Source organism: Callospermophilus lateralis, chromosome 12, assembly GCF_048772815.1.
Source record: "Callospermophilus lateralis isolate mCalLat2 chromosome 12, mCalLat2.hap1, whole genome shotgun sequence".
Lineage (NCBI taxonomy): Eukaryota > Metazoa > Chordata > Mammalia > Rodentia > Sciuridae > Callospermophilus > Callospermophilus lateralis.
In genome coordinates, this window is record NC_135316.1 from 27304184 (window position 1) to 27328039 (window position 23856).

At 34.2% G+C, this 23856-nt stretch overlaps 1 protein-coding gene across 6 annotated transcripts in view; it reads right to left on the minus strand.

Annotated features, from left to right (window-relative positions):
- The window catches only part of Zdhhc20 (zDHHC palmitoyltransferase 20), a 79580-nt gene that overhangs the window by 34566 nt on the left and 21158 nt on the right, over positions 1-23856 (minus strand). For all 6 annotated transcript variants that reach the window (XM_076872004.1, XM_076872003.1, XM_076872002.1 and 3 more), the window contains 3 exons: positions 13125-13151; positions 9185-9288; positions 3067-3187 (listed from right to left, as the gene is read on the minus strand). In XM_076872004.1, coding sequence (XP_076728119.1) covers positions 3067-3187; positions 9185-9288; positions 13125-13151 — 252 coding nt within the window. The remainder of the gene's footprint in view (positions 1-3066; positions 3188-9184; positions 9289-13124; positions 13152-23856) is intronic.

The window sequence follows — 23856 nt, forward strand, 5'->3', positions numbered from 1 at the left end:
AAATGAATGATCACAATACTGTAGTATCAGAACTCCATGATTAAAAGTGATAGCTGAAAGACAGTACAGAAATAAGAATAGGAACAGGGCAACCTTGAGAAGTAGAACATAAAAACTGGGAAGAAGAAGCATTTAGGACTCATTTCTGAGTAGATGACAGTATGTCCAGTCCATATGGCTCAAAAAAGTACAAAGAGGAATTCAGTGCAAAGTCCCTCCTATCCCTGAACTTGATCCACAATTGCCCTTGCATGAAAGCAGCATCAATAATTTTACTAATCTCTGGTAAATGAAAGGTCCATTTCCTTCAATATGCATTAGGTCTATAATAAGAAAAAAGAAGAAATTCCTTCAGAATTTGGAATTCTAGACAGTAAAAATGTAGTATAAAATAGTATTCAAGGGAATAGATTCCACCAAAAGTCATAAGAGAGGATATAAAACCCACTCAGGGACTTTGGCTACCTTACTATGCCTTATTTTTTTTTATCTCCTAAAAGGTATTGTGCAAGTACAACACCTCTCAAAGTTGTTAAAGTGCTTAGCACAATTCTGGTGTAATAATGGGTATTATTTGGGCTAGAAGAAAGCCATTATATAATTAATAAATAAAAAGTGGTAAAGTTTTAAAAGCAAAGTTTTAGTGTTGATGGCTCTTTACTTTTAGAAGTACACGTACTTCTCTGAAAACAGATGATCTTGTTATGAACAGGATTTTCTGAAAACTACACTTACCCCAAATTTGCCTATGATCTCAGGGATTCATTAATTACCTGGAATCTTGGGTTAAAAATACCTTGTAGAACTATAACTGCTAATAATTATTGTAAACCATATTTTTCAGAATTAAATGTAAAAATGTAGCAAAATGTAATTAAAATTTGAGATAATTTACTAGAAATATTTACTGAAAGTAAAATCTGCTGAAAATTTATTACACACCAAGATATATACTGTATTCACATACATGAAAAAGCTAGAATTTGATCTGCAGTCCATGTTATTATTATTTTTTATTTATTTTGGTACTGGGGATTGAAACCAGGGTGCTTTACCACTGAGATACCTCACATATTTTTATTTTGAGACAGATAAGTTGCTGAGGTTGGCTTCAAACTCACAATCATCCTAGTTCAGCCTCCTGAGTTGCTAGGATTATAAGCATGTTCCACTGAGCCTGGCTTCAACTTTTTATCCTATACCATAATATATTAGTTATGTAAAAGGGACAGTATTTAAGTGCATTTTAAAAAGTCAGTCAAATATCCCCTTCTACAGTTTTAGCATTTTAAACATCCTTGAGTCATAATTTGTCATAGCTACACAAAAGTAAAGATCTTTCTAGTTCTCCCTAGAGTTAGAGCACCTGGATTTAAATCTCTTTTTTTTTTAAATTTTTTCCCCAATATACAGTCTATATGACTATTAAAGTTTGGATATAAGCTGTCCTCTTAAAATTCCTGTGCTAATCCAGGAATATTAGAAGATAAAATTATTGGATCATGAGAGTTGTAACCTAATTAGTCCATCCTAGTTTGAACAGACTAACTGGTAGTAATTGTAGTGAAGTGGGGCATGGCTGAAGGTGGTGAGTCACTTGGGATATGCTCTTGAAGGGTTCATTTTCCCTGTGGCCCTTTCCTTTTCTGTTTCTCAGTTACCATATGCTGGGTAGTTTGTAGTTTTCCTCCATCATACCCTTCTGCCATGATGTTCTGACTCACCTTGGGCCCAGAATTGATGAGGATTTGGCTGATCATGGACTAAAACTCTGAAACTGTGAGCCAAAAATAAACATTTCTTCCTCTAAATGTTCTTCTCAGTTATTTTGGTCACAGCAACAGAAAGCTGATTAGCAAAATGATCTTGAACAAGTTACTTCAACTCTCTGTCTTGTATGAATTCAGTTTGATGATACTGCAGTCATTCTGAGTTCTAACTACCATGACTACCTCAGAGCAACTCTAATTGGTTTTCCTGCAGTTTCCATCATACTATAAATAGAAAAAAACATTAGTAGTTTGTAAAGTTTTACAACTGGCCCAGGTGCCTGGAATGTGCCTGACTCTTAACATTAGCTTAAGATAAACCTGGTACTTTCCACCTTGGATGAAGTCACTTTGGCACAGACCAATAATACAAAACCCCTCATTCTTGACCCAACCCGTAGGGATCCACTTGGTATTGCAGCTACCCAGGACCATGCTTCTGTCACTTAAATTCCCCAATAAACTGCAATCTGGATCTGCAATCCCAGATCTGCCTGTTTTCTTCAATCTTGTAGCACCTTGGGACTAGTACTCATATAGTGGGAATAGGTTGTCCTGAAACAGTGTCTTAGCTTCTTCATCTGCAAAATGGGGACTCTGGTATCTACCTTAAAGGGCTATTGTGAAGTTTACATGAATTCATATGTGTAAAGCACTTAGAAAATTGTCAAGTTTTTAATGTTATCTAGTATTTGAACCAATTGATGAAGTATATAATACAATTTTTAAAAACTTTATTTTAAACGATCAGCTTGGCTACTCAAAATAGACTCCTATCATGAGGCTAAAAATCTTAGAAAAGGACACTGCTGTAACAGGCATGTATCTCAATGGAGACAGCACTGCAGAGGAACTCATAGCTTCATCTTACAATACCAGCTTTTATAATCTTGAGTAGGTTTCTTCCCTTTCATATCTTTTACTTCTCATTTTTAACACATTCCCTTTTTGTTTTTCTTTTATTACTGGGTGATGACACACAATAGTCAAATTCAAATCAGAATTTCTAAATGACAGTTTACTAGGAATAATAACTGAAATTTTTAGCTGTGAAGATTGAGTCTGGAGGAAAAAATAGAGAAAATATTTTACATTAAAGTGAAGACCTTAAAAATTGTATTAATATATTCATATATTCATCTATATCTGAAATACAAACAGAAAATCTTATTCCAGCAGATATTGCTTATGGTGATCATTATATATCCACATAATAGTTAAACCATAAAACATCCTGTAAAAATAAACACATACAAAAAATCATTTGGAAAGGAAAGCTTAAGACCATTTTTCTTACTTCTTGAAGCTGATGTGGTATAGATAGGTAAGTCTCTTGCTGCTCTTCTCAAAATTTGTTGTTGTCTTTCATGGCTGAATTCCTTTTCATAACGCTCCTTGTCAGAATTGGACAAGTAGAACTATAAAAAGAGAAACAATTATCAACCCATCAATATTGTGTTTCATCAAGAGAAAACTTACCTTCAAACTGACTTTCAAGTATATTTTAATAAAACTACATAGATTAAAAAATATTTGCCTTCCCTATTAATAATGGCAAAGAAAACAAACATACTTCTGCATCTTTGCTTTTTATAGATAAAAAAATTAATTTCCTTCATCAAAAAGGCTCAGTACATGGGGCTGGGGATGTGGCTCAAGAGGTAGCGCGCTCGCCTGGCATGCGTGCGGCGCGGGTTCGATCCTCAGCACCACATACAAAGATGTTGTGTTCGCCGAAAACTAAAAAAAAAAATAAATATAAAAAAAAAAAAGGCTCAGTACACATTTTTTTTAAATTAATAAAAACTTTGCTGTTTAAAAGTTACTGTCAAGAAATTCTATATTTTTGGAAGGACATCATAAGATTACTTTGAGTAATAACTGAAATCACCAACATGGAGTAACAATAATTTTTGGCTAAAGGTCCATAATGAGTTAAATCATTCATTTATTATTTTTAGTCATTCAGAAGCTAAGAAATAGTACTACTTTCTTCAGAATTGTCAGAGTATCAAGGCAATCTAACTCTCCTTTGCTCAAGGGAGATTCCTTTCCTTTACTGAGTTATTTCTGGTATTCCTTTTCTAGTGTTTTTCCCCATGATGTGGTCAGCCTCTGGTTCATTTTTTTAAATAACATTTTCTCTACCAACTAATTTAGTTGTTCTTCTTTTCATACGCTATCCCAGTATTTTAAGGACTACCCCCTTTTATGTCTTGATTTTAATGTAATCAAGGAAAACTTTGAGTTTCTACCAGTCTATTTCAGATTTGCTTCATATTTTATATTTTAAACAGTAATGTTCCTCACTCTGTATTAATTTCTTTAAAAAGCCTAAGGAATCATAACTGGAATTTTACCTCTGCATATTTGGTCTACTCACTAACTCAAATACAAAACTTCCCTGTCTCTTACCTGGGCATAGTGGAGCACACCTATAATCCCAGCAGCTTAGGATACTGAGACAAGAGGATCACAAGTGAATTCAAGGCCAGCCTTAGCAACTTATCGAGGCCCTAAACAATGAAGTGAGACTCCATCTTAAAATAAAAAATAAAAAGGGCTGAAGATGTGCTCAGTGCTAAAACATCCCTGTGTTCAATTCCCAGTACTAAATAAAACAAAAATACCTTCCCTTACTCTTAATGCCCCAACACTGCTAATAGTTATTAGTTTTATAGTTATTCAGTTTAATTGACTGTTGTGTTATAAATAAAGCAATAGCTTGTCATAGCAGAGTTGGGAAAGTTATGATTCAAGAGGGTTAGGGAATTCTTTGAGACTTCAGAATTATTGGCATATCTGACATTAAAATGCAGGTCTTCTGTGTTCCATTCTAGTATATTTTCCTCTATTTTGCTAACATAAATGTTCTGGGTTTTTACAGATTATTACCAGATCTAAATTAATAGTATATTTTATGAAGTAGAAGAGTCTATTTTAGATTACCTTGCTTGGCTTTCACAATTAAATGAACAGAACAGAAAGCAGTCAGAAAAGATTCACATGACCCCCAAAGACTTTAGAGACCACTTATCAACCACCAACTACAAGGCAGGGAGCTTCAGACATTTCTGACAGATTCATCTGCTCTTGAATACTTTTGGAGATAGAAAGAAAATCATATGGTATAATGTTAAAAATATACTTGGATAGGAAAGGGTCTGATCAAATTTTAGTTTCCTGTAAAATCTCAATAGACTCCCCTGGAGGAATCCTTTCCTAGACTGTGGTAGTATCTCAGATCTCCACTTGATACATCTTCTTCCACTTGACAACCATTCCTTCTCCTTAATAATTAAGGATATAAAATTTAAATCAAATGAAAATTTCTAGAGATACCAGAATTTTAATGGAACAAAACTAAAATTAAAATAGATTAGACTTTTGAAATTGGTACTGAAAGTCTTATTTTTCATTCAAAACTGCCAAACATAATTCAAATTACAAAATGCCATTACTATCTTAAATTCAGAGTTCAAATGGTTCCATTTAAATATGTGTTAGTCAATAGCTAAATTATGAAACCAAACTAGGTGCCCTTAAAAAATGAATGGATAAAGAAAATATATACACAGTGGAATATTACTCAGCCATAAAAATGCAATTAAGGGCTGATGTTGTAGCTCAGTGGTAATGCACTCACCTAGCATGTGTGAGGCACCAGGTTTGATCCTTAACATCACATAAAAAGAAAGAAAGAAAGAAAGAGAGAGAGAGGGAGGGAGGGAAGAAAGAAAGAAAGAAAGACAGGCAGGCATTGTGTCCATCTACAACTAAAAATATATATTAAAAAAATGCAATTATGGGGGCTGGGATTGTGGCTCAGCAGTAGAGCGCTGGACTCGATCCTCAGCACCACATGGAAAAATAAACAAGTGAAATAAAGGTGTTGTGTCCAACTACAACTAAAAAATAAATATTAAAAAATGCATTATGGCATTTGCCTATAAATGGAGACTCTCATGCTAAGTGAAATAAGCCAATCATCCAAAACCAAAGGCCGAATGTTTTCTCTGACACGCAGATGTTAACACACAATAAGGAGAGGTAGAGAAGAAGTATTTTGGATTAGACAAAAGGGAATAAAGGGAAGGGCATGGGAAGAGAATAGCAAAGGTGGTAGAATGAATCAGACATTACTTTCCTATATTATATATGAATATGACCAGTGTAACTCCATATCATGTACAACCACAAGAATGGGAAGTTTTACTCCATGCATGTATAATATGTCAAAATACATTCTACTGTCATGTGTAACTAAAATGGTACATATGTGGTACAGATATGGTACATAATACTCAATACCCATTGACTAAAAAATTTTTTTAAAAATGTTTTATAACTTAAACTTTCCTAAATATTTAGTTATTGTTTTTTTTATATCCAATCAATTCTCCTAAAGCCAGATATTCCAAGCACTGCCGTAACCTCGGAGATAACAGTGATTAACACCAATCTCATAGCTTTATAATTACTTCTAAGGCACCATCTCAATCAGCATACTGTAAACTTAGAGAACCTTAAATTCCTGTTCTTGGCTGTCACTAGGGCTTTATTTGGTTGGTTCCTGAGAACAGAATAATTAACTAATTCAACATTTATTGAATCTGACACTAAGTGTCAGATTGTGTATGGGGGAGGTACAGTGGTGAATACAATAGAAATACCATCCCCCTCACAGAATTTACATTTAATAAGGTGATAGATGTAAGTAAAGAGGCAATTACAGTGCCAGATGATAAGTTCCACAATAAGGTAAATGGAAAGTGTACAGCAGAGCCACCAGATAAAATCTTGGGCACTTATGTAGAGTGCATAAAAAGGCTTAGGGTCTGGACTGAATGCTAAATGGATGAAAAATGCCAAAATAACAATCAAAGAGGAATACATAACTTTATATAGTATTTATTATGTGGTAGACATTGTCTTAAGAACTGTACATATCTAGATAAATACACATAAATATAACTAATTTATTCAATTCTTACATTCTGTGGGGTATGTACTACTATTACCTTCATTTACAGAGGAAATTCAAATTCATACAGCTAGAAAATGGCAGAGGAACAAGTTAAATCTGGACAGTTTGGCTCCAAAATTCAGAGTTCTCAGCCTGTACACTGTACTGCTTCTCCAAAGTCTTACAAATTGTTTTCCCTTTCAACTTCCTATTTTCTATAATGGGAACTGTTTTCTTTTTACACATGCTATGTTTTCAACAGCGACAACTACTAGTAGTTGATAAAATTAGATCCTTTTAAATTTAGAGTTAAGAAATGGATGGTATTTTGTAATTTAAGTTTAAGGATTGACTAATAATTACTAAAATGTCTAAAAAATATATTTGAAAAACCACTTGGGGCTGGGGATGTGGCTCAGTGGTAGAGCACTCAACTAGCATGTGCGAGGCGCAAGATTCAATACTCAGCACCACATAAAAATAAATAAATAAAAAAAGGTATTGTGTCCAACTTAAAAAAAAAAAAACCTTAAGCTCAATTTATGGCTGACTTTAACTCTTAGAGCAAAAGTAAAATAAAAATACAAGCTAAGGACTATGTTTTTCTACTAATATTGAACGTACATATAACATTATATATCAGTTCTATTCCTAGGGACCATTATAAAAGAACTATAATGTATATTTTCCATAAGACATGTACTAAGATATTTAAAGAAGCCCTGTCTGTAATAGCCCTAAACTGAAATCCTCCCTAAATGCCTATCAATAGGAGACTTAGCAAATAAATTTGTATTATATACCACAATTAAACAACAAACAATAATGAAAATAAATTATCTACTACTATATGCACCGACATAGCTGAATCTCACAAATAAAATGCCAATGAAAGAAGCCAGACATACAAGCATATATTACCATGATACTATATATATATATTATAACATGATTCTATTCATATTATGGACAAAATCAGGCAAACTTCATCTATGCTATCAGAAGGCAGAAGAATACTTTCTCACAATGTGGGTGGCTGGAAGGAAGCATGAAGTGACTGATGGGGTTCTGGGAATGTTCTGCTTCTTAGAGTTGGGGATTACACAGGGGTATTCAGTTTGTTAAATTTCATCACATACACTTATGACATGTAACTTTTCTGCATATATGTCCTCCACTAAAAAGTTAAATAGAAGTTGATACTATTTTTATATATTTTGATATAATTTTTAATGAACTGAAAAATTTAACATGCAAGGAAACAATATTACCATCATCATCTAATATCTGAGTACTAATCATGTGGCAGGTACTATGTTAAAATTTTTACTTGGATAAACCTCTCTTAATCCTCACAAACATTCTATAGAAATGGGTATAACTGTTAGCTCCATTTACTGATGAGAAAATTGGAAACTCAGGGAAATTAAGTAATGTGCTAGAGTACAAAACAAATTCAGATAATTCTAACTCTAGAGAATATATTAACCATTTTGCTATACTAAATTTTCAATGAAGAATTAAGTTGGATACATCAAGCCAAGAGAGAGCCAGGCGCAGTGGCGCACACCTGAAATCCCAGCAACTTAGGAGGCTGAGGCAGGTGGATTGAGAGTTCAAAACCAGCCTCAGCAATGGGGAGGTACTAAGCAACTCAGTGAGACCCTGTCTCTAAATAAAATACAAAATAGGGCTGGGGATGTGGTTCAGTCGTCGAGTGTCCCTGAGTTCAATCCCCAGTACCAAAAAAAAAAAAAAAAAGTAAGAAATATTAGAAAATGTTTATCTATATTATATTAGTTCAAGTGGAACCTCTAATTGGGAGGAAAAATTAGTCATAGTATGGTGTGCCAAGCAAGAGCCTAAACAACTTTTTCCTATAATCAAAGTACTTTTTTTAGTTCAATGTATTTATTCATGCCTAAGAAAATGTAAATAAATGTGGAGGGTTTTTTTTTTCTTCCCTTTCTTTTTTTGGACCAGAGATTGAACCCAGGGGCCCTCAACCCATTAGCTACATTCCTAGTCCATTTTATTCCTTATTTTGAGACAGGTTCTCACTAAGTTGCTGAATCTGTCTTTGAACTTGCCATCTTCCTTCCTCAGCCTCCAGAGCTGCTGGGATTACAGGCATGTGCCCCTATACCCTGGGTTAAATTTCTAAAAATCAACTCTACTTCCCTACTCAATTTAATGATTTTTTTACTCAATAACATAATGTATTTAAGATACCACAGCATGTGAGTAAGTATTATTGCAGCTAAGCTATGTCAGTGAATGGTATCTGAGAGTAGGTTGATGATTCACATTCACAGTACAGAGTTACCAAAAAATTTTATGAATGGAAACAAAACAAATGCATTATGTACAGTTTTAACATAGGTAACACAAGGGAAAACAATTCCATAATCAGTTAAAGCATTTGGTAATTTACCAACATTAAATTTACCTCTTTGGAGGGTATAGCGGGAGATGTGAATACTGTCATCCAATAGGACCACACAAACATAACAAAGAACAGATGGAAAGCCACAAGGTAAACAACGGTCTTTCCTGGTAAATAAAAACAAATAACATTTCATTGAATTCAGGTGAAAACAGGAAAAAGCATTACATTAAAACACAGTATGTGGGTCAGGAGACCTAATCCAATAAAAAATTTAATTAAGACATACTAAAACATCAAATATATAAATTCTTTTAACTTTATGATGTAATATTATATTTGAAGAAATATTCTGTTCCTGAATTTAAGGACTATCAGACTGGTTTACAAATAAAGACCACAGCCAGAGAAGAGATTTGATTTTATAAAGTTGCTGAGGATTTGAGCTAAAAAAAAACTTCCTTTATTCGCTATATTTCAGTTCTCCCTAAACAATAATTTTAAATGACTTAAACATTATTTAAAATGATCCATCACTATAAACATTAAATCCAAGGAACTATAAACTGAAAATAAATAATTTATAATCCCCAAGAATAATAAGTAAAATTGAGTAACTTAATCCCTGTATTATTTGCAAAAAGTATTCTAAATTTCATTTTGCTGTTCAACATAGGCTAATAAGAAAACTTTTTAGTCACTCTAAATTTCTACCGTAACTGTTTCCCAAGTGGATGTAACATTTCAACATCTTTATCTCCAAATGTTAACTCAATGATATAACTTCTAAAGCTTTTTGTTGTGTTCTGGGAGTTTTTCTATTTGAAAGAAGTAGAACTAGTTTACAATAAGCAAGAGCTATGTACCAGGTAGCTGAACTGTTTTTCAGTTTGTAATGCAGCAACACAAACTCACTGAAGATAACAAAGTATAAAGTGTAAAAAGTCTGAAATTCTACTCATTTTTAAAGTTCAGATCAAATAGTATTTCTTCCACTAAAAGTCTTCTCCATTATTTTCAGAATTCATAGTTACACTGCATTTTTCCAATCCATTTCCTTAGACTTCAATTAAAACCCCTTTTGAATAAAGTTAATTGCCTAATACTGATGAACAAATATATGCAAACACAGTAGTGCCTGGTACATAATAAATCATCAACAAATACTGGCTATTATTATCATTACTGTCCAAGTATCTTAATTCTTATTATAAAGCTAGCACTGACCTTCCTTTTCTTTTAGTCTGAGATATTTTTCCTTATATCTTGGTTTTAAATAATGTTCGTTCTTTTTAAATTAAAAAATAATAAAACTTGACAACCTTATTAGAACCCAGCCTTTTTTTTTTTTTAATTGTACTGGTTCATTTCAGAGACTGGACGCTGGAGTCACACAGCTAATTGATGCAGGGACCCAAGCCTCAAGTAGCTCCCCGTATCTTCTGGGTAATCAGTATAATTATTTTCAACTCTAATTTCTTCTGTTTTCACTGCCAGTGCCTACGCTGCCCATCTCATTTGGATTGCTGCAAAAGTAAAACTGGTCTCCTTGCTTCCTGTCTCTTGCTTACACCTTCACAGCTAATGCTCAATGTGTTGCTCTAGTTTCTTCTCCCCCTGGACTCTGAGAATTCCTGGAAAGTAACTCCATCTGCAGGGCCAATGAATCCTAATAAAACTCTGGGATTTTATAGTCACCATATTCAACTTTCGCTACTCAAATAATCATTCCAACCAACTTAGAACACATATATTGTATGCTTTATTTCCAATCCTCACAGTAGTCTTTTACGATATTTTTTGAGTTCATAAACAAACAGTGAGGTTCAGAGAATTTAGTAATTTGTGCAATGTCACTTATTTACTAAATGATAATGCCAGAATTCAACCCCATATCTGTTTGATAAGAATCCAAGGTCCTTTTCATTGTCATCCCTGAAACAGAATTCTCCTCCACTTTTTTTTTTTTTTAACCATTATCTAAATGGTCATTCTACTTCTGAGTCAACATTTGCTGCCAAAATAAAACTCTAACTACAATTTCCTTCTATTTTAAAGTGTGCTCTTTTCACTTCTGCTATTATTATTATTGACAATGAAAATTCTGGCTTCTCAAAATCTGCATTTCTCTATGCTTTCAGCACCCTCTAGCCCAAAACAAAATATAATGAACCCAAAGGACTCCAAATCATCGTTTCATTTGTTTTTTCTTTGGAAAAACACGAGGGAGCTTAGGCTTCTATTGTGACACCAATATGAGGCCATTTATCAACTTACTCTGCGTATTATCTTCACATAGTTTATTTTTTGCCTGGCCCCCATATTCAACCAAGCTTGTCATTCCTCATTTAAACACTGTTATATAGCTTAGAGATAAATAGCAACACTAAGGTCCTCAAACTTCTTAAGCATTTACTTACAACTAAGACAGGCATGCAAAAATTATTCTTGAAATATTTTAACATTTAATATCTTTTAACATATTTCTGCTCTATAGGACAATAAAGCAAACAGCTTACTTTAAAATATATTAATTCTCAGTTAAATAAAAAATAGATATTAAGTCTGTAGTACAATGTTTGGAATATAATAAGTATTTAAAAGATGGTAGTTATTAAATTATAACCAAGTAAATATAATATTCTTTATTATGTTAAAAAATGATAGAGACCAATGCTTTTAACTGAGTTCAATTCATGTGATTATTAATATTTACTTGTATAAGCTATTGGTTACAAATAATAAATAGGGTAAAATTTTTGTTAACTAAGCATGTTAAAGCTCAAAGAAAAAATCTGAACTTATCAATCAAAAGTCTGGGTTCAAAAGTCAACCTATAACTGAATTAAAAAAACAAACATAAAAGTTTATAACAGGATTCTTTAAGAGACATGGTAAAAATAACCCATACTTTCAATATATAGGAAATAATTCTGATGTAACCGATAGGCCTACCAAGATAGACTCTGTTTCTTCCGTTACTGAAAAATTAGATTTAAGGGCAAAAATTTGATTTATATGCTTAATATCTAATTATCTCCAGTAACAAGAATAAATCTTTATTCATAATTTCTAACTGTCCAACTGTTTAAGAAATTCTGTTTTTTTCTATTAAAATCAATTTTTATTTTGAAATTTGATCCACAATGGATTTCTGAAGTTTTCTTTTATTCTGGCAAAATTGTAAGAAAGGATTTTTTCCCTCTAAGTATTGTCTCTTTGATTATTCATTATAAAAACTTTAATTTCTTTGACTCATAATACAATTTACAAACTTATTATTATTATTATTTTTTCTAATTGGTCTATTCACTTGAATCATGCCTGCATCATCAAGGAACAAAATGTGCCCTTCTGAATAATCTGATGCAGGATTTCTCAAAATTACATGTGTATGGATATCCCTTTGAAACCTTATTAAAAGGCAGAATCTGATTTAATGGATGTGGAATAAAGTCTGAAGTGCTTCATTTATAAGCTCATACATGATGCTGATATTGTTTTATAGATCACATTCTAAGAAGCAAGGATCTTGGCAAAACCTTAATTGTTTATGTGACTCATTAACAATTTATAATCTTAAAGCATGGTTATTTTACTAAATATCTTTGAGTAGGAAAGTGCTATTTTCAACAAATTTGTAAGCAAGAATACCATCAATGAGATTTAGTCATAATAAAAGCAGAATTCCCTCTCCTCAACTAAAATTCATATTAAGAATTTAAATAGAGAGTTCTGAAGAACATACAACACAGATTTCAAAATTTACCCAAAGAAGTTTGAGGAGCCTTACAAAATAATGGCTATCTCAATTTATACAAATAATACAAAATGAGAATACACCGAGTGGGAATAAACCCAATACTGCATCTCCTTTAATTACTTAAAATTTAAAGATACAAATTTTCTTTTTGAAAAGCAAAAATAAGTATTCATTACTAAAAACTATGAGGAGTGCAATTAATATACTATAAGTCATAAAATAATACTATAAGTGCCTTACCAGTTTCTTCATTTCCAGAAATAGTAACTAGAATAGAAGAAAAAAGAGTGAATTACTTTAGACATTTTGTACATAAATTTAAATTCAAGTTGAATATTCATCTTAATATCATTTTCATAAACTTCAAAAACATTAAAATAATGTTCAAATTTTTTTTAATATTTATTTTTTTAGTTTTAGGTGGACACAATATCTTTATTTTATTTTTATGTGGTGCTGAGGATTGAACCCAGTACCTCACACATGCTAGGAGAGCACTCTACCACTTGAGCCACAACCCCAGCCCATCAAATTCTTTATCATCAACATTACAGTTACTTAAGAACTTTGTCAATTTTTTGCCGGGGGGGGGGGGGAGTACCAGGGATTGACTCAGGGGCACTTGACCACTGATCCACACCCCCAGCCTATTATGTATTTTATTTAGAGACGGGGTGTCACTGAGTTGCTTAGTGCCTCAAAATTGCTGAGGCTGGCTTTGAACTTGTGATCCTCCTGCCTCAGCCCGGCAAGCCACTGGGATTACAGGCACACACCACTGCACCAACTTAGAACTTTGTTAATTTTAGGTGCATTAACATAGTTATAACTGTGACATTTTCTTTAGCTCTTTGCTTAATGAAACCTTAAGAATGAACAGAACCATCCTCTATGGTACTCATAACTTATTCACTAGTCTGTGATGCACCTTACCAACTTCTTTGTGAAGGCTATATTCAAGATAAATTTCCTTTTTAGGAAAACTGATGCTCGGCTGGGGTTGCGGCTCAATGGTACAGCACTTGCCTAACACATGTGAGGCCCTGGGTTTGATCCTCAGCACCACATAAAAATAAATAAAGGTATTGTGTTCAACTACAACTAAAAAATAAATATAAAAAAAGAAAACTGATACATATTAATTATATTTAGGGGTACACTGCAATAATTTAATACATATTTATGATGAAGAATGATCTCAAATCAGGGTAATTAGCATTTCCATCTCCATCTTCTTATACATTTATTATTTCTTTGTGTTCAGAGCCTTCAAATTCCTGCTTTACCGTTCTTCATAAAACATATAATAGGTTGTTGCAAACTATAGTTATCATATTGTGCTGTAAAACACCAGAACTTACTTCTATCTAATAGTGTTTTGGTATCTGTTATACAATGTTCCTCTCTTCTCCCTCCCCTCTACCCTTTCTAGCTTCCAGTAATTACAATACTACTTTCTTCTTTGAGATTAACTTTTTTAGCTTCTACATGAGTGAGAACATGTTTTATCAAATTTCTTTTTTTTTTTAAAGATCTTTATTTTGTTCGTTTAGGTTTTTTTTTTTTTAAATTGTGGTACTCAGGATGAGGCATTCTAGGCAAGCGCTCTACCACTGAGCCACAACCCCAGCTGAGACAGACAAATTTCTTTTTTGACAGGAATAAAAAATAGAGGAACTTATTCCTATAATTTTTAGAGTATTTTCTCTGAACACCTAAATACTTAAGAAATTAAACTAGGCACAGAAAAGTTAATTTATTATCTACCGCTTTTATGCATTTTCCATCTTGTATTACTATTTTTTTTTAAATACTAGGGACTGAAAACCAGAGGTGCTTAAACACTGAGCCACATCCCCAGCCCTTTTTAATTTTTTATAATTTTGAACAGGGTCTTGCGAATTGTTAAGACTGGCTTTGAATTTGTGATCCTCTTGCCTCTGCCTCCCAAGTCATTGGGATAACAGGCTTGTGCTGTCATTACTGGTTGCTATTACTATCTTGATGAATACATCTAACAACAACTGCAGTCTAACCCTGACAACTCGGGAAATTACTATTTTTTTCTTTCTTTCTGGATGGTCCAAAGTTCTAATGATTCTAAATCTATTTTAAATTTGTCAATTCTTCTTTTAGTCCCTACCAATGCCTTTCTCAAATGCAACAGCTATATCCCACTATCAGTTTAATACACCCTTACCACTAGCAAATAGGATAGTTTGAATACTCTTCAATACCTGAGTCACTTTCAGAATAAAGTGCAAAATCTTCAGGGTAGCAAACATTACAGGTTTGCCATAATCTCTATTGCTTTAGTCTCACTATGCCACACAATTTTATTTTTTATTTTGAGCAATTTCCTGAAGATATCAAGCAAGTTTACACGTATAGTGTGCTATCCATTTTCAGGGCTACCCCCCACCCCCAATATTTTATTAGTTGTTGGTGGACCTTTATTTATTTATATGTGGTGCTAAGAATTAAATCCAGTGCCTCGCACATGCTAGGCAAGCACTCTACCACTAAGCCACAACCCCATCCCCTTCAGGGCTCATTTTGAATACTACCTCCTTTGTAAAACCTTCTGGAGTCCCTTTAGGCAGGAAAAAACACTCCTTTGTATCACCACTGTTCACTCTTCCATGTCAGGCACACTTTATCACTTTACCATACCATCTCTCTTACTTTTTTTCCCCCCAATTACTGGTGACATATTTGTCTCACTCTACTAAAGTGTGGAACAATAACAACCCTGGAAAGTTATAGTTCCATCTCACAAATAGGTAAACAAAGGTTCAAAATAGTTGAATGATTTGCCCAGGGTCACGGAGTATATGAAGTGTGGACATGATTTGAACTAAAAATTTGTTTGCACTTGTATTTCCTATAATGTCTCTCATTATTATTCCTTATCTCAATGCCTGATGCACAATAGCAATGCTTAAGAAATGTTTATTGTTCCAGGTACAGTGGAGCACGCCTGTTATCCTAGGGACTCAAAGGCTGATGCAGGAGGATTGCAGGTTTGAAGACAGCCTCAGCAACTTACAAGGCCCTAAGCAACTTAGCGAGAACCTGTCTCAAAATAAAAAGGGCTGGAGATGTAGTTCAGTGGCAAAGTGCCCCTGAGCTCAATCCCCAATACATAAAAGAAAGAAAGGTTGGTTGTTTGACTGCCTCAAAATTCAGTTTTGACTAAAATCTCTTGATAAAATTAGAGAACACAACTATTTCCTTAACAAAACAAAATATATCTACTTCAATCCCAAGCCAGCATAATTTATAACACTAAAAAAATATTCCTGCTAAAGTCAGGTACAAGTTTTTGATTACTTTTTTCTTTTAAATGATGTTTTAACTCAGATATCTTAGATTTGTCAGGCAGGGCCTGGGATAGTTAGATCTTATGTATATCATTTGTATCCCACACAGCATTTCCTACCAAAGTGTACACTAAAAACATTATCATTTCCTTACTGGTATAAAAACTGAAAAGAAAACAAATGTTATCACATTGTTGTTGTTGTTGTTTTTGGTACAGGGGATTTAATTCTGGGGCACTTCATCACTGAGCCACATCCCCAGACCTTTTTATTTTCTATTTTTAGATAGGGTCTCGTTAAGTTGCTTAGGGCCTTGCTAATTTGCTAAGGCTGGCCTCAAACTTGCAATTCTCCTGTCTGTCTCCTGAGTCCCTGGGATTATAGCAGTGTGCCACAGTACTCAGACAAATGTTGCTTTTTTTTTTTTTTTTTTTTTTTTTTTGAGAGAGAGACAGAGAGAGAGAGAGATTTCTTTAATATTTATTTTTCAGTTTTCGGTGGACACGACATCTTTATTTTTTATGTGGTGCTGAGGATCGAACCCAGCACCCTGCACATGCCAGGCAAGCGAGTTACCACTTGAGCCACATCCCCAGCCCATGTTACCACTTTTTGAAGCTAAAATAAGTTTATTTCTTGCTGGCCAAAGAAAATAAATTGAACAACTATTATAAACAAGAGGTCATAGTGTACAAAATCTGATATGCAGAATCAACACATTCCTATCAAAAATCCGATAAGCAGAATCAACTCATTTTCTAAACTACTTGCAATCATTAGAAGTGACAGTTGATCTTAAGTTTTACTTACAAAGGTGTCTAAAATATAAAATATATAAATGAAAGAAATGAACAAGACTTACATAGGTAAAAACATTTTAATTCTTCGGAGGGACACAAAATAAAATGTAAACAAATGGAAAAGTAATGTTCTCCATAGGATGAGTCATCATTCAAATGTTAATTGTCCCTTAATCTGTTTTTTCACTTTTTTTTTTTTTTTTTTGCATTGCTAGGATTTTTTGCAAACTTTTTTTTTTTTGAGAGAAAGAGAGAGAGAGAGAGAGAAAGAGAGAGAATTTTTTTTAATATTTATTTTTTAGTTTTCGGCGGACACAACATCTTTGTATGTGGTGCTGAGAATCGAACCCAGGCCCCACGCATGCCAGGAGAGCATGCTACCGTTTGAGCCACATCCCCAGCCCAGCATTGCTAGGATTTAAACCCAGGTCCTCATACATGCCAGGTAAGCACTCTACCACTAGGCTTCATTTCTGGGCAAATCTTCCCTAATCATAAATTTATCCCAATAAAGATTTTTAAAAATAATTTGATGGACTCTAAAGTTTATTTGTTTAAAAAAAAACTTGCATAAAGAAGTAGGAAAATGCTGAGTACAGAGAATAATGAAATAAGACTAATCATGCGAAATACTAAAGCATGGGCTGGGGTTGTAGCTCAGGGGTAGAGCGCTTGTCTAGCACGTGTGAGGCCCTGGGTTCGATCCTCAGCACCACATAAAAATAAAGGTATTGTGTCCAACTACAACTCAAAAAAAAGTATAGTCATGTGGGGCTGAGGCTGTAGCTCAGTGGCAGAGCACATGCTACTGGGGCTGTAGCATGTGTGAGGCACTGGGTTTGAGTCTCAGCACCACGTAAAAATAAACAAGTAAAATAAAGGCATTCTATCCATCTACAACTACAAAAAAAATAATTAAAAAAAGTACAGTCAAGTGTTGCTTAACAATGGGAACATGTTCTGAGAAGTAGCAATTCCAGTGTTATGTGAACATCGTAATATAGTGTTTTAATACAAATCTAGGTAATGCGGGTCAATCACTATGTGGTCTTTTGATGTAATCAAGAGATGCAATAAGAGCAGGTACAGTGCTTCATGCCTGTAATCCCAGCAGCTCTGGGAGGCTAAAACAGGAGGATTGTGAGTTCAAAGCCAGCTTGTCTCTAAATAAAATACAAAAAAGGGCTGGGGATATGGCTCAGTGGTCGAGTGCCCCTGAGTTCACGGCCCAGTACCCCCCCGCCAAAAAAAAGAGAGAGAAAGATGCAATAAGGTCAAGGTGGTGCACACCTATAATCCCAGAGGCTCACGAGTTCAAAGCCAGCCTCAGCAACTTTGCGAGGCCCTAAGCAATTCAGTGAGACTGTGTCTCTAAATGAAATACAAAACAGGGCTGGAGATGTGGCTCAGTGATCGAAATGACCCTGAGTTCAATCCCTGGTACTCAGAAACAGAAAAAAAAAAAAAAAAAAAGAGATGCAATAAGGATGAGATATGTGAGGCTGTTACTGATATAACATAGTATACTGTTGGGTAGCCAAGATTATTTTGTAAGTAGGACTCTAAAAATATAAAAAGTATAGTACAAGCCAATCATGGTAGCACAAGCCTGTAATCCCAGAGACTTTGGAGTCTAAGGCAGGAGGGTCACAAGTTTGAGGCCAGCCTCAGCAATTTATGAACCCCTATCTCAAAATTTTAAAAAGGTGTGGGGGAAGGCCTCAGGATGAAGAGTGCCCCTGGGTTCAATCATTAGTACTGTCTTCCGCCCCAAAAAAGCTACATAGTACAGTACGTACGTAAACCAGTAATATTTATCATTAAGAATTAGCTACTATATATAATTGTATGTGTTATCTTTCATATGACAGGGAGTACGGTATATTCATTTACACAGCATCACTACCATGTGACTGATGAACTGCATCAAGATATATTCATGGCATGACATCACTAGGTGACAGGAATTTTTCTACTTCCTTATCATTTTTTAAAATCTATTTTTATTAGAGAATTATAGTTATACATAGCAGTTGGGTTCATCCCAACAAAATCATACATACATGGAATCTAACCCACTCCATTTCAGCCATCATTCCTCCTCCCATCTTTCTATTCCATGACCCCCACACCAACATCCCATGGGTCCTCACCTTGCTCATCCATTATCTATCCTTGCTCATCCATTATCCATCCTTGATTGGTGCTTTCACACACATAAAGGTAAAATTCTCTGTGGTATATTTATATATGCACATAACGCAATTTTGTTAGATTCATTCTATATTTCCTCTCTTCTCCTTTTCCATCTCTCTTCCTTCACTCTCAATCTCCTTCTTCTGGCCTTCCCTATATCTTTATGATATCAAGCCCTCCCCAGCCCTATTTTCTTTTCCTTAATTTGTTCCACATATGAGAGAAAATATCCAACCCTTGAACTTAGTTTCCACATATGATAGAAAATATCCAACCCTTGAGTTTCAGAGTCTGGTTTTATTTCACTTAGCATAGTGTGCTTAATTTCTATCCATTTACCAGCAGATGCCATAATTTCATGCTTCATTATGGCTATGTAAAACTCTATTGTGTCTATGTTCTTCTTAATCCATTCATCTACTGATAGATGGGCTGATTCCATAATGTGGCTATTGTGAACTATGGTGCTATAAACATTGAAGTGGCTATTATCACTACAGTATGCTAATTTTAGTTCTTCTGGATAAATACCAGGAGTGGGTTAGCTGAGACATATGGTGATTTTATTTATAGTTTTTTGAGAAATCTCTATATTGCTTTCCAGAATGGTTATACAAATTTGCAGTCCCAGCAACAATGTATGAATATACCTTTTACCACCACATCCTTAACAGCATTTATTATTATTTGTATTCTTGATAACTGCCATTCTGAGTGGAGTAAGATGAAATCTTGGTGTAGTTTTGATTTACATTCCCTGATTGCTTGAGATGTTGAATAGTTCTTCATAAATCTGTTAATTATCTGTTGCTTCTGAGAAAGTCTATTTAGTTCTTTTGCTCATTTATTGATTGAATTTTTTTGGTGTTAAATTTTCTTAAGTTCTTTATATATTTTGGATATTAATTGCCTATCAGAGGCAGTTCCTTTATAATTTTGTGAAACCACCACTGTGTATACAGTCTGCTGCTGACCAAAAAGTTATGTGGCACATGACTTTATCATAAATGCCCCAATTATTAAAACAGCTGTACTAGTTTGTGAATAAACAGATAAATGAAAAAGAATAGAAAGTACTCAACTAGACCCAAATTCATATAGAAATTTAACATGATAAACAGAAAAATATTCAAAATTCTTGTGATAGCATAATAACTAATTTCCTTAATATATGAGTATTGACAAATCAAGAAGAGATCTTTCTTTCTTTCTCTCTCTCTCTTTTTTTTTTTTTTTGCAGGGGTCGGGGATTACCAGAGATGGAACCCAGAGTCACTTAACGACTCAGCCACATCCCTGGCCCTTTTTATTTTGAGTCAGGTTCTTGTTAAGTTGCTTAGGGTCTTGCTAAATAGCTGGGGCTGGCTTTGAATTTGCTATCCTCCTGCCACAGCCTTCCAAATCACTAGGATTAAAGCCTGTGCCACCAGACCTGGCACTTCAAACATTAAAAAAAAAAAAAAAAAAAAAAAAAGCTTAACCTCATCCGTAAGACAAATCCAAAGTAAAAATAAGATTCCATTTTAAATAATTACATTGGTAAAGATCAAAAGTTGAGGGCTAGGAGACGGCCGTGATGGCGCATGCCTGTAATTCCAGTGGCTCAGGTGGTTGAGACAGGCGGATGGAGGAGAGTTCAAAGCCAGCTTTAGCAAAGGCAGGGTGCAACTCAATGAGACCGTCTCTAAATAAAATACAAAATAGGGCTGGGGATGTGCTGGGGGATGTGGCTCAGTGGAATGCCCCTGAGTTCAACCCCCAGTACCAAAAAAAAAAAAAAAAAGTTGAGGTCTAGGGTTGTAGATCAGTTGTAGAGCACTTGCCTAGCATGTACAAGGCACTGGGTTCGATTCTCAGCACTGCATATAAATAAATGAATAAAATATAGATCCATCAACAACTAGAAAAAAAAGGTAGATAACATAGTGTTACGACATTCCTCTGAATAGAGTTCCAATTTAAAATTTTATCTGGCAAACAATTTTTGGTGATTTTCTCTCCTAATTTCTAAAAAGGTATTCACATAGTTACTGGAAAAATAAAACTGTTCTGCGTTTTAAAAACCAAGATAGACAAAACCATAATGGCCAGAGTCACTTCTTCACAGAGGACTTACCTAACCACAAGTGTGGGCTAAATAAATCTCTTTAGTATATATTTCCATAGCACCTTTTCACAACACTCCTGTCACTCATAATTATTAGTTTACAATCTGTACTACATTTTAGATTTTTCTCTTGGAGATTGGGAATATTAAAACTTCACCAGTACTTAGAACAGTGTAAGGAATAGAACATATTTTCAATATTTAATTGTATTTCTAACTACAGAGACAAAGAGATGGTTACAAACAGCAAACACTGGGCTACCTGTAGAATCTCTCAAAGGGGATCCTGATACTTCCAAAAATTCTTTTGATGACAAAACCAAGGTTAAAAAAATAATAAGCATACTAAGCATTTACACATGATCTTTAAAGGAATGATGTCATATTTTACTCTTGTCAGTAACTATATATAATCTCATTTAGATATAATAGTGTTATTCATTCTTTAAATGGGTTGCCCAAGCTGGACCCAACCTATTCTCTGTAGTTTCCCCTGGCTCTGGATCTAAATTGACAGCTCTCTGTGTATATGAGGACTAGTCATGTCCTATTCTATTCTTCTTGCCTATCTCCAACTTACTGAGACTGAAAATGCCAGATATTCACTTTACCAATATCCTTGAATCTACTGTGGCCATGGGATTCAATTATTACAAATATGTATGTGTAGGGAAAGGATTACTGAAAAAGAAAAATCAACAAATCAGATTTAGAGGAAAGCCCTTATTCCTCTTTATCCTATTTTTGCTCTGAACGATTGAGGATGTGCTGTCTAAATGCACAATTGCCAACTTTCAATCTATGAAAGGGGCCAGTATTTGTTAGATATGGGTTCTGGGTTGAGTTCTTTTTGTTTAGCACTTTAAAAAATGTGCTACTTCTTTCAGAATTCCATGGTTTTTGATGAAAAATCTGCGGCTACTCCAATTTTTAAAATTTATTTATGTGTGAGGCACTGGGTTCAATTGAAAAAATAATTTATTTAATTATTTTTAATGTGGTGCTAAGGATCAAACCCAGAGCCTCCTCACACATGCTACGCAACTGCTCTGCCACTGAGCTACAGCCCCAGCCCTTCTATTTGTTTTATGTGAAATATCCAGGGTATTCAGCTGTACATGGCAAGAGTTCGAAGAAGTCTACTTCATCTTACCCTAGAACTACAATTCCCACCAGCTTGACCTTTAACTGCTGATACTGGTCTAATTCATGGAGGTTTCACAGCTTGTTTGTACATCATCAGTTAATGGACATTTGAGTTATTTTTGTTGTTGTTGTTGATTTTGAATACATATTCAAGACTTCAGGGGGATGTAAATTTTCTTTAGTTGGGTAAACACCTAGGAATGAAATTGCTGGATCCAACAGGTATATTTAGCTTCATCAGAAAGAGCCAAACTGTTTTCAAAAGTGACTGTATTGTTCTATATTTCTACTTACAATGTATCAAAAGTTATAGATGCTATACATTCTCATCAATATTTGAACTGAGTTTTAAAATTCTAAAAAATGAAGGTAGTAACTCATTGTACTTGTTTTCCTGATGTCTGTTGAGCATCTTCTCTTGTGCTTATTAGCCACCTCCTCTTATCTAGTTAATTTTTTTCTCTTATGACTCATGCTTTGTGTCCTATTTGAGAAATCTTTGCCAACCTCCAGTCACAGACTTTTCTCATTTTTTTCCCTAGAAATACTGTAAGTTTTATATTTAGATATGTAATCAATTTAAAAAATTAATTTTTTAGGGACTGGGGTTGTAGCTCAGTGGTAGAGTGTTTGCCTAAAGTATGAATGTATTTAAAGTGTTTTAGGGGCAGGAGTTGTGGCTCAGTGTTAAAGCACTTGCCTGGCATGTGTGAGGTCCTGGGTTCGATCCTCAGTACAGCATATAAATAAATAAATAAAATAAAAGATCCATTTACAACTAAAAAAATAAAAATAAAGTTTTTAAATGTTTTGGCTATTTATATGCATTTCCATGTGTGAGACATTAGGTTTGATTCTCAGCTCCACATATAAAAAAATAAAATAAAGGTCTTTGACAACAACAACAACAACAACAACAAAAGTTAGCCATGTTGTGCCACCTTCCTTTGAAAAATATTAATTTTTTATACATGGTATTTATTTTTTTGCATAGAAAGGTTGAAAAAACTCTTTATTCTGTCTCATTGGCCTCTCATGTCCATTCTACCTTTCCTCCTTCCTTGCTTCCCCCCTTTTTTTTCTAATTTTTTTTTCAGTTGTTGATAGACCTTTGTTTTATTTATTTATATGTGGTGCTGAGAATTGAACCCAGTGCCTCATACATGCTAGGAAAGTGCGCTACCGTTGAGCCACAGCCCCAATCCCCTTCCTTCCCTTTTTCAGTGATGCTTAAGATTGAACCCAGGGGCACTCTACCACTGAGCTCCATCCCCAATCCTTTTTATTTTCAGACAGGATCTTGCTAAATTGCAGAGGCTGACCAGTGTTACTCCATACCATGTACAATCACAAAAATGGGAAGTTATACTCCATTTTGTATGATGTTGAAATACATTCTA